This window comes from Tauraco erythrolophus, chromosome 22 (genome assembly GCF_009769465.1).
Source record: "Tauraco erythrolophus isolate bTauEry1 chromosome 22, bTauEry1.pri, whole genome shotgun sequence".
Classification (NCBI taxonomy): domain Eukaryota; kingdom Metazoa; phylum Chordata; class Aves; order Musophagiformes; family Musophagidae; genus Tauraco; species Tauraco erythrolophus.
Window position 1 is genome coordinate 11,392,615 of NC_141486.1, and position 12,153 is coordinate 11,404,767.

Consider the following 12,153-nt stretch of genomic DNA (forward strand, 5'->3'; position numbering starts at 1 on the left):
GATCTGTCCCCAAACTAGAATGCAGGGTATTTGAAATGCTAATCTTGCTTGCTTAAAATGGGAATATGGACCTGAGCTGAATGTAGAGAGTGATTTGAAAGACAGTGGGAAGTTTGACACAGATACTTAATTATTGGCAGGAAGCATTTGTTTTATTGACATCTACAGTGAGATGGCTCCGACTAGCTTTAAATAGTTGACTTAATGTCATTTTGCTTCTAGGTATGGAACAGTGAATTACAGTGTCTGTCACAGCATTTGTTTAATGAATATCAGTTGTTGACATAGTATGAAAAAGCTCTAGGGCTTTTCAGCCATTTTACCAAAACATTCTCAGTTAGTAGATTTTGGGTCTTTGGGAGTCCAGCACTCTGTCACTGGCTGTTGAAAATCTAGTTTGCACAAAGTCTTAGCACAAGCCCGTCTGCACCTGCTTTCAGGGTAGTTCCAGTGCTGGTCAAATGGAAGGTGTGATTGAACCACCGTTCTACTCGGTGGTCAATTTGTTACAAACATCCTCATCCTTTTTAGGGGTTCATAAAATGCAGGTGCAATTTTCACTGAGGGCTGTGACTTGGTTTCTGCATTTGATTGGGCAGCAGCTACTTGTAAAATTTTGGATATATGAATACATAAATTTATTTTTCTGTTTTCTTATCGTGAGATGAATTCCATAGTTTGAATGTTTTTAACTTCTGTTCATGTGAGTTATTTAAAGTTGGACGAGGATATACATCTCAAAGTTCTCAAACATAACCATCCATTCAATGAAATTCAAAAACAGCTGGGAGGGTCCTTCGTACCTAAAAATACTGATACAGAAAATTTTACTTTGAAACACAACTATTATCTTTAACTCTGTTTGGTGGCTGATGCTTTTATTACTTTTAGTACTAGATCCAGGGCCTGCCCTTTAAAGCTTCCCGGATACTGAAGGCTGGGAAAGTCGATTTCTGCCAGTTTTCCCTTGTCCTTCAGAGCTAATGTCCATGGGGATGAGTGAAGTTATTTTAGATAATATATTAACACTTTGGTCATGGATGACTTTACTGAATTTAACAAGTTATGTACCTGAGCAACCCTAATACGTTGTTTTTAAGAGTCTGTTCATGCCTCCATATATTTTATGCTTTCTTGGGCTTTGCAGGTGTACACAGCTTATGCTGGGTTACATTTGCGTGTGTATATCTATAGATTAGTTTTTTCTTCATGTGAAGCCTAGAATTTTGGAACTATTTACTGCTGATACGCCTGCCCTCTATTGGTACTGGAATTGCCTCATTGCAGCCTGGAGCTGTTGGTAAGACAGTCAATCTGTACAGCCCTTCCTCGGTGGGGCTGGTGGTGGCTGGAGACAGCCTCGCCACCGCCGCGCTCCGGCCAGCTGCGCGTAGCGTAGGCACCTCTTTCTGAACCGTTTTTTACCAAACTGTATGATTTAACTCTGCTCTTGCAGCATTCTCTCCTGTCTCATGCAGTTCAGTGGCATTCCTCGTGTTGTTTCCTTTAACATTCATATTCATATTTTTTTCAGTGTTGGCAGCTGTGTATTTCACATTAAAATGAGGAGTTTTTTGGAGGTTAGGCTGCTATTTGCTTATGGTAATTTCCAGTCATCATAAGGTGACTGTTGAGGGAGATGAACAGAGAGGGAAAAAATTGTCAAGCACTTACAGTAAATACTCTCTGCTTTTGAAAACGGTGTCAGAAGTTTAATTGTTAAGTTCAAGTAAGTTTGTCATGTGCCAGACAGAATCAGTCTGCTGTAAGGAACGGGTTACGCACTTCACCAGCAAAAAGGGAGAGTGAGAAACCAAGGGATGCTCAGGATTTCCTGTCACCTTGCGCTGCAGAAGGAACGGGGTAGGCTTTTTAACCTAGCCCGTAATTAGGTTTTGCATGGAAGCGTATATTACTGTGCCTGCTTTGCCAAAGCTCTTCAGTATGATGGATGAGATTTAAAGGTTGATCTGACTAAATTGCAATGAGAATACTAACGACAAAGATATTTCTGTTGTGAACTATTCCTACCAGACATCATAGCTGTGACAGAAATGGTGTAAGATAATGGACAATAAAAGTCACTCGAAAATAATACTCTCCTAGGATTGGACTGTCTTCCCCACAGCACGTACCCTGAGCCACAGCGGTAATGTAATCATAAGCCAAGACCATCATTTAAATATATAGGTAATCCCATATAGTATCCTGACAGATTTATTTTATGAGCAAGCAAGAGGAAGAATATTATTGGGCAGTAGAGAGGAAGAAAGTGTTACTGATGTGGTTGTGTTTATTTTGTGAAATAGTTTGCGTTGCTCCAGTCGTTGGGGAGCCTGTGCCGAACAGCGGGCGGGTGGCTCCGGGGAGGCGGGGGAGCCGCGGGTACCGGCAGCGGACCCGGCAGCCTGGTTGATGTGCACGTTGCTTTGACAGCAGGAAGTGGTGCAAAGGTGGAAAACCTCATAGTTTGTTCTGCAGAATGCCTTTCGGGGCAGTACTGGGAAAAGCTGAAGTTGCCGTGGCTCATTCTGCATTTAGAGTTGTTCACCGTGAAGTCTCCAGCGTGTGTTACGGAAAGCTGCTCCGCGGTGCCACCCTGTGCTGTGTCCCCGACTGCTGAGGGCGGGTTTGGCGGTGGCTGGAGTGTTGGGTTTGCAGGGCTGTGTGGCACTGCGGGCAGCAGCAGAGCTGAGCGCTGGGCACGGGGCAGCAGCTGGTGTGTCTGGCAGGAAGGTGAGAAGTGTTGGTACAGAAAATGGTTGTAGCACCGAGTGCTCACACTGCTGCTTTGCTGCCTGCCTTTGAGCTGCACGGTCCTATCACGTTGATTGTGCATCTGGGAGCAAATAATTTGGCCTATGGTTGGGTTTGAGGCATCTAGAGACACCTGGTGATGCCTGGTTAGACCAGTCACAGCTGTTTCCCCGAGCTGGTTTAGAGAGGAGCTGTACCCGGGGCAGGAGGGTGAGACTGAATGCCAAGATGCTGGTGAGGTTCTGCTCCTTAATGAGTCTTCTAGCTAATGAACTTGGCCTTTGCTTCCGAGTGCCCTGGGCTGTTCTGCTCTGAGAATCCCACCTGTCAGGTACCTGCAGGGCACCACGGAGTCCGATGGCAGTTTGTGTTCTGGTTTGCTTTCTACAGGTTTGGGCGTCAGAGGGATGGGATGGGCGTGAGGACAGGTACCCAAAGACGAATTGCAGCTTGGGACGTGTTAGAGGAGCTGACTGCTGGCGAGAGGGTTTTTGTTTTCCCTTCCTTTGTGGAAACTCCAGGCTCCCTGTGGGCGCTGCCACTGTAGGCGCTGTCGCAGTAATAGCTGTACTGCGGAAGGGGGACAGTAAGTGTCAGGATGCTTAAAGGTTATGCCACCAGTCACTCACGTTACTGCACGGATGGAGTCTTGTCTTTTCCAGGTGTTTTGGCAGAGTTGGACATATGTTTTGTGTTTCTCCATTTCACATTATTCCCCATGGTGACAGACAAACCTACATCAAGTTGTAGTTTGAGAGAATAAGCTGCTCATCACACGTGAGCTTTGGTCATGTTCTTCACTATGTTGTTAAATTTAATCTGAATTCTTAAAGAGTAACTGAATTGCCTGCAAAACTATTGAGAGAACCTGAGGAAATATTAGAAGGTTTTGGTACCTTGAGTATTTTCACTGCATTGTTTTCAAATTTTCTCCGTTTAAACCTTAAGATCTGTTGGGAGAAGTGATGTACTCTATGATGAGTTCAGTTATATCTTCTCAAATATTTATTTATTTTGAGTTGGCCTCTGGTTTAATTGGAAATCTTTCACTTCCTTCCATTGTTTTCAGAAACTCTTTCTCCCAGTGGATCATACACAGGCAAACAATCCCACACCAGTCAGTTGTAAAAAGCTGCCAGTTTCTGTGTGCGGCTCACTGCTGTCGTGATGTCTTTATTAGACAGGATTAGAAAGTTAAAAGCTTTACCAAGACAACATGTGTCTCGCAGCTAAGTACCAGCGTTTTGATAATAATTGGAAATAGCAGTGGATTGTGTATTCGTCAGGGTTCCCTCTGGTTTTGCTACAATAAATGTACTTCTGTGGTTGGTGCGGAGGGAAGCGAGCCCGTGTCTGTTGTTGTAAAACAGATCACACATCTGTGGGGTCATTGCTTTTTGTTAACGTTGAATGGTCGTAAACTCCAGTACTGGAAAGTAACCTGAGCTGCTTTATTCATGGGCTGGCAGCCAGGCCAGGTAATTTGGAATTTGTCTGGCTGATTGAAATTGACTGTGAATAGTAAAATAATTGTGATACATCCTCAACGCGACTTGGTTGGAACATCCTGGAAGTAATGCTGCACCAACAGTGCTTTGGCGAATTCTTCCTCCCTGCGCTTCGTTTGCCAGTTGGCACAAACACGGTACCGGCTCCGCTTACCTGATCCTCTCTCCAGGGCTGGAACCCAATTGCTATCACTTGTTTTCTTTTTTAGTGTATGTTTCCCAAAGCAGGTAGTTGCTTTTCTTTTCTGGAGATAGAGGTAAATGGTCCAGTTTTGATAAAAATAGGGTAGAAATCTGTTTTCAAAAGCTGGAAAATACTGCAAGAGACTTTATGAATGGTATGCTATGCAGTCCTTGCTTTTGTGCATGTCAATTTTTGAGGCATATGTGTTATTGGGAACTTGTGTGGGGGAGATGTTTGAGTATTCATAGGATTCTGGAAAGCTGGTAGGTTGTTCCTGTAAAGCCTTTCACAAATGATGATCCTGTTCTTTTGTTGACTTTCTGGAAAGATACGTGATGCTTCATGCAACTTAAAAATGTTTTAATTTACTGTCATGGGCAAGACCCAGACTGAAACTGTTTGACACTGCGAAGCTTTGTAGGAAACTTGGAAGTGGTAATAAAAAGCCTGTCACTTGAGTGAAGTAAAAGCGCAGAGCTAGAACAATGTGAAGTAAAAACATGCCAGTGTTGGGAGTGCTAATTCCAAGACCTCTGGACTTATTTCCTACTATTGTCTTTGACTGTTTAAACAGATTAAAAAATCTTCAATTATTTGTCTGCAGCTGCTCCTCCCTCAGCCCTCCCCCATTTGATAATAAGGAAATGGGAGCGAATGTGGAGCGCTGTCGGCACTGCTTGGTTTTGTGTTTACATTTATTTTTTTTCTTCCCTGTTTGATTTCTTTGATGCTATACTGCGGCAATGACGCTGTTGCTGGGAAGTGACATGAAAAGTAAATTTGTTGATCTTGGTCCAGTTGTTAGTAAAGTTACATCCTGAAATACACCAGGATAGGAGATTTATTTTTTTCCCACTTCTCATGCAGGTCAGAGACTGAACTCGGTGGGGAGACAGAACTTTGGTTTAGACATTCTAGATGTTGGTGAATTAAGTGTTGCATTTTAGATGACTACTTAAAAAAATGATTAAAGGGAAATTCATTCCCTATTAATATCACCATCAGCTAACGAGGCATCACATGCTTTAACTAAGCTGAAATGTTCCATAGTTCAGTCTTTTTACTGCGGTGGTGTCAACGTGCAGGAGATGCGTGTGCAGAAACAGCTCCTCTTGGCATGAGGCGCTTCCGTCCGCGCTCCTGTAGCTGGAGCGAGGGGGCAGCTGGGAGCTCATTCGAGTAACTTGGAAAAGATTGTTCCTTTTTCAAAGGAATGAAGGATGTGGCTTTTGGCATGCTGTATCTCATTAAAACGCTTGTGTTAATTACAAGTGAGAGTTTCATGGTAATTTTTGGATTCCTTGAGATAACTTACTTATCACACAGATTATTTAGCCTGAATGGAGGGATGGAGTAGGCGGTGGCTAAACAAATTTGAACATTTCTTATCTCTTACGGTTTTCTTCAGTAGTCTGGAATGACTCCTGTGTAACGTGTTGCAGCTGATGTCCAAACTCACTTCGGGGTTAGTAAACTGTAGCTCAAAGCTGGTCACTTCCTCGGGAGAGCGCGAGTATCTGGAATCGGGGTGCAAGTCCCTGGTTTTAGGTGGTTGTATCGGACACTGTCATGGTCTTGGCTTAGTGTTTTCGTGTTTAAAAGTGTAATTGCAATATTTGTTTTGCAGTTTGAGATTTTCTTTCTAGAAAAGTCTAAAATCTCGTAGAATTTTGTAGACTTACGACTCCGTGCAATTGGTGTACCTTTTTTTGACATAATGAAGTGCCTTCGTGTTGTTGGCTGCTATTTGAAGACCCTCCATGAAGCCCCTTCCTGGGGATCCCCCTTCCAGTCTACCTCTGACATGTGCTCGCCCGAAGCCCAAGAATAGCCGAGCTGACAGCTTGGAGCGGGACACGCTGTCCCGTAGGTGTCAGCGGGCTCAGAGCTGGTGTCATGTGAGCTGTGCCGTATCTCTTTTCAAAGCTGATATTTTGTTCTTACTCCTCCTTTGCTTCCAGCTGTAGTGGCTTAAACAAACAGCGACCAAACCCGAATACTCGGCCTGGTACATCCCCTACATGCTGCGCTGTTAATTGTCTTCCCATTGTCTAATCCCTCAGGGTGAGTGCTGGCACCTTGAGTTTCCTTGTGGCAGCTGGGAAGTTACGGTTCTCTTAGGAATGTCCCAGATCTGTGTATGTCAGGTGGCTCGGGTTCTTGTCGTCACAAAGAACTCCCTTTTCTCTTTCTGGGCTTCAGTCCTTTCCGAAGGCAGGATGCAGTAGATGTGATGTTTGATCAGTGTTAGGCTACAGATATTTCACATGACACTTCCTGGACGTGCCTTTTATCTCGAGGCTGTAAATGTGAAATTTCTGAATTCCTTTGGAGATAAGTGGTGAGCAGAGAGGCTGTCGATAGCCCGCGGTCCCGAGCAGTTAGCGGTGTTTTCTCCGTGCTTGTGAACTTAGGAGAGAAAGAATGTGTGTTATGTTCTGGCTTCTAGTAAACAGTCTTGGTTCAAATCATGAATAATAAAATAATTAAGATAGTTCTGGCAATGTAATGTAAGGTAGAAATTTCATAGGACAGTTTAATGTTGATATTAAGAGACGTATTTTTATTTTTTTAACTATTCACCTGGTTACTAATAAACCTACAGATGTGCAATACTGAAAGAATCTTTAAAATCAAACTTCTTCGTGCTAATAGTGATATCCTTCTCCCACTGGAATTTCATAGCACCAACTTTGAAAAACTTTTTATTGAGAGCAACTCGTGCATTAGCCTGTTTATATGCAGCAGGTACTCCAGCTCTCACAACTCCTTTCCAGTGAGTATTTGTTAGAGGAAAGTTCATTTGCTTCAGAGCCTTTTCTCTGCTTTCTCCCCGCTACTGCGCGTGCACGTGCTAGGATAGCTGGTGTTGGGAAAGGTCTGCCGGAGCTAAAGGCTTGTTTCACTGGCAACTGTTGAAAGAACCAAGCACAACTTGCTACAGAAATTCTTATGCATCATATTTTCTCCCCCACTCCCCCAAATATTTAAAATACCGTTGTATTTTAAATGAAGAGTTAGTCATTGCCCGAGTGCCAGGCGTGCACTATTAATACACTAATGAGGTCGGGCTCAGCTCTTTCAGTGAGTGAATACTTGCCAAAACTCTTGAAACAAGTTTCTGAAAATGCTTATGTTGGCCACCGAATCTCCCCTTGTCACCGTTACACTTCCGTCGTGGCTAAAGACAGCGAAAATACAACTCTCAATGCCATGTTACCTGGAGTGTGTGTGGATAACGAATAAGTAGCTATGAATAACTTTATTAAATAAGCCCAAAAAACCTGCATACAGTCCGTCGTGGGGAAAGGACGTATTTATTGTGCCTGTTCTGTATATGCTGTGAATTTATTTTGAGGGCTGGCGTTGCTCTCAGGGCCAGAGAACTGGCATGGAGCAAGAACTGGGGTCAGTTCTTTCTGACCCCAGAACTGGCATGGAGCACGAGGCACTGCGATCCGCTCCGAGTGTGCCCTGAATAGCTGATACAATCACCAGGATTTGTCCCCGAGTCAGGCTCAGACACGGCGATGCCAACAGTTCAAGTATGGGTTTTGTTTCCTAGAAGGGCTAGAAAATATGGATATGCCCAGTGCCTTGTACTGCTGCAAAGAGCAGATGTGTCTGGCAGGCGTTCGGCCAGAAGCCCGTAGCTGCCCCGGTACTGTTTACTACAGCGTTCCCGAAAGCCGTGCAGAGCTTTGCCAGAGGAGGGTTGGTTGATCTGGGATCACATTGTTGTTCCAGCACCAGGAATGTCTCAGCTGCCTGACGGGCAGCTCTTCACAACTTTACGGGACGGTTTTTGAAGGTGAGCAGACTATCACTTCGGATTACTGCATTGTGCTGGCCTGGAATCCGCAGCGTCGGAGAGAGGAGAGAGTGGAAACCACTTAGAGTGGTGTCGGCATCAGGGCTGGGCTCTTGGGCAGGAGTGGCACATCCTGGCGCTGGGGCAGCGCAGTGGTACCCACACGGGCGGAGGACGGCGGTATTCCTGCGCAGCGGGCACGCGCAGTCGTACCCACGCTGCTGTGCGTTGGACACGGGCAGTGTTTCCAAACGACCAGCATCCTATTTACGTAGTAAGTCTGGTACATCCAGTTGGGGAAATAAGTTCCTGTGCCTCATTCAACAATCGTAGGAGTTTTACTTTTTGATTTTTTTTTTTCTCTTTCTGTTATCTTTTTTTTTTAAATTCTGAAAAATGAAACCCGACTACCATGTGTCCAAGTGCTTCTAATTGATTTGTGTTATGGTTGGTTATAACCTCTTTTTTTGAGCCCTCTCACCCAAGTACTTGTATCTCTTCATCCTTCTTGTTACCCACAAGCTTTTGCTTGGTTTTATAATATTGCTCAAAATAAGGCTCGTCTTGTCATGCTGTGAGATTATTTGATTCAAGGCAGACCCAAGATGTGGTGTGTAGAGGTTTTATGTTACGTGTGCTGGATTTCGCAGCTCTTCACCAGCTGTGCTACCAGCATATCTGAAGGTTAAGTTTTGTTTTGTGTTGTGACTCAAAACTTCACAAACAAGATCTTTGCACTTAAAGGGAGGGGAGACTAAATTCGTCTCTATAGGGTGAAGGGTAATTTTAAAATGAAAGTGAAGGATCATTGGAAACAGTGATAGTGAATTTATTTTTGCCTCCTTACAGTAAACTCTGTATCCAGTAACTTTTGATAGATTCTCTTATCCAACACTGCATGCTTTTAATTTCTGTAATTTGTAGGAAATTCTGCTGGACAACTCTGCTTAGTAATTGCTGGAGGTAGAACTGGAGCAAATTCATTCATGGAATTTTCCCTTGTTTGTTTGTTCCTAGAAGAACACTTTGATCTCGTTGACTCTAATATGATTTCTATATTAGAAAACTTTTAAATTCGGGATGAGGAAGAAGGTGATGGTAAAGCTACACTTCTAGCTTGTCCCTGGCCAAAGAAGGCTTACAGCTGTCTGGTTGGACTCTTTGTCATTTCTGTTTTACAGATGGAAACATGCTAGCCTTTCTGGAATTGTCCACTGGGTACCGTTGGTGATTGTCTGGGTTCAGGAGTTGTAGGGGAAGTAACGCCGCTCTTGCGGTTGCTAAAAGCAGTGCCTTTTGTGGATAACGTGCCACTGACCAAATAAAGCCCTCTTCTGCAATTTTGCTTATTCTGAAATGATATCAGTAATATTTGTGGCACTGGCATTTTTGTTTCGTAATCTCAGGAGCGCGTGGGTGTGTTTGAACTGTTGCTGTGTCCTTTCAGCTCGCAGGTGGCAGCGGGTGCGTTCTGGTCTGTCACTGCTGAGCTGAGCTCCTCTGGGGCTGGTGGTAGATGAGGCTTTTCTTTCTCTTGAGAATTGTGTGCAGGAGTCAATCCGAGGGAGAAGGGGGAGGATTCGGTCCTGATGTACAACCTCGTGTAGGCACACCCCCAAAAAGAGTTTCTTGCTTTCAGCGCTGGATGGACAGCGATGAGACTTCTCTCTCCCTTTTCTTTTATCTGCAGCAGAACTGTGAGACAGAGTTTGGTATGACACCATGGAAGGGCAGCATAACCATCCGCATCACCTCGGGGACCAGAACAACCCTCTCTGCAAGCTGCCGGGGCAGGAATATCAGCACGATCCTCAGGTGAGCGCGCGGAGCTCGTCAGCCTTTCGCCTTCTCTGTTTGCTTCCTGTCCGTTCGTAAAGGTCTATAGGTTTCTTGGCATTTAGCCTTTTCTTTTTTTCCCTTCTCTTGTTTATAGTGCTGTTATAGCAGTTTTAGGGTATATCCAGTTTGGGATTCTGCCAGCCAGTTTCCTGAATCTAGTTTTTTGATGATAATAAGAGAAAAAGGAAATACTTTGAATTTTGCTTAAAGCAAGGATTTTTAAATCATCCTATAAAAACATGTATTGTGTTGGCTTTCTCTTCTCTTTGATTCCTTGAAGAAAAGGCCAAAGAAAAGCAGTTGATGATGTAAGTGAATAAATGTATCCTTTTATAGTTTAATAATAAATACTGAAGAGATAATTACCAAATACAAGAAAAAGTTAATTCTACATGAAACTGTAGACTCTGACTTCGTTTCCTGTGGGTCTCTGGAATCTCTCTCGTAAAAGTATTTTGTTTCTGCTATGATCAAGTTTCACTACAGTGGCTCATATCTCTCTTCTCTGCCTTCCTGCAGCATTGGGCTAAAACAAGGGTTAGTCCTGTGTTCAAAGCAGTGCCGATACGGTAATCCGAATACTTGTGTTTTGGGAATTCTGGCTGTTCGCCTTTTCACGCTGTTTGTTTATCAGTGATGAAGTTTTACCTACACATATTGTGAGGAGTGAACAAAGCACCGTGGAAAAACTGTCAGAAAGACAACTCTTGCAACTGTGGTACCGCAGTACCTTGGGGAGGGGGCTGTGTGTGTTCATTTGTCATTCCAGAGGTGCGGTCCGGTGGGGACCAGGGTTCCTTGAACGAGAAGTGGCCGTTAGGAAAGCTGTAGGAAAACACAGTATGGGATTTGCAAAAACCCAGGGTTCCCTACACATAAAATACAACAGTGACCATATCTTACGCAGCGCTGCTGGGAAAGTAACATCGTATGGAGCAAAGCCCCCCCCTCTCCTAATGTGGCAATTTGTCATATTAAGTCATTTAATAATAATTGAATCCCCTTGATTAATCTCCTAGAATTAGCCAGTTGCATTTTGAGCAATTAGGGTTAATTACTGCCTCATTTGGCAGGATAGAGCCCCTGTAATTATTTCATGAACAAGATTAGGAAGTGTTCCTGTGCAGCAGATACATTCATGGCATCTTGGAGCACATGTTAGAATTTGTAATGACATAGTTAAGTGTAATTAGTAGCTAATAATCTATGTTCTGCTGTTATGCTGATGCTGAGTGGGCTCATTTTGCTGTATGGTCATTGTTCAGTGGAACCTCCCCTCAACTCTGTTAATATCTGAGTTGAGTTAATGGAGGTCTGAGTATATTAACTGTTCTGAGAATGACCTCGTTTGGAATGAGGATTGCAGAAAGACTTTCTTTTGTTTTTACTGTAAAAATAATATTTAAAAAAAAAAGCTGAATAACAAAAGTATACAGTCTACCAGCGAATAGAAAAAAAAAAAAAATGCCTCTCCCTAGCAAAATCAGTTTAGAAATTAACAAAAATTGTACCATTTAGAGGGCAGGCCGCCTTACATTGGTGGCACGATATGATAGCTTATTACATATTTCTGATTTTCCATTTTGCAGGAATATAATTATATATCATTTTCAGTTTTCTGGTGCCTATTACCTGAAGAATCCAAAATTACATCATTTCTTTCTTCTGAAGATATAAGTAATGCAGATAAGCTATATAATAGCTTGTGGAAGAGAGAGGTTTGGGAAAGAAAAATGGACCAAACTTGTCTTACAAGAAAAGTAATGCATAGCAAAGATAAAAGCTTAAGCAGAAAAGGCAGAACTTGAGCTTCTAGTGTTTCAAATGAGGAGGGTTTTCCGTATGGAATGGCCTCCCCTTCCTTCCAGCCCTTTCGTTCAAAACTACTGGGTCACCCCCCAAAAGACCAGAGCAGCAGTGTGCTCCTCCAGCAGAAACTTCTCCTGTAATTATGCTGCTTCCTAAAGGTTGTTGTTTTGGGGTTTTTTTTCTGACAGAGTGTTATTTCTGTTTCATACGAGTTAGTGCAGAGCTAGAGTCAGCGTATCGAGCCC

General features: G+C 43.4%; 1 protein-coding gene across 1 annotated transcript in view; it reads left to right on the forward strand.

The window, feature by feature from the left end:
- Positions 1-9,969: 9,969 nt before the first annotated feature.
- Positions 9,970-12,153, forward strand: part of NEK6 (NIMA related kinase 6) — a 42,208-nt gene continuing 40,024 nt past the window's right edge. The window contains exon 1 of the mRNA XM_009984528.2: positions 9,970-10,075. Within this exon, the coding sequence (XP_009982830.1) occupies positions 9,983-10,075 (93 nt within the window). The 5' untranslated portion in view covers positions 9,970-9,982. The remainder of the gene's footprint in view (positions 10,076-12,153) is intronic.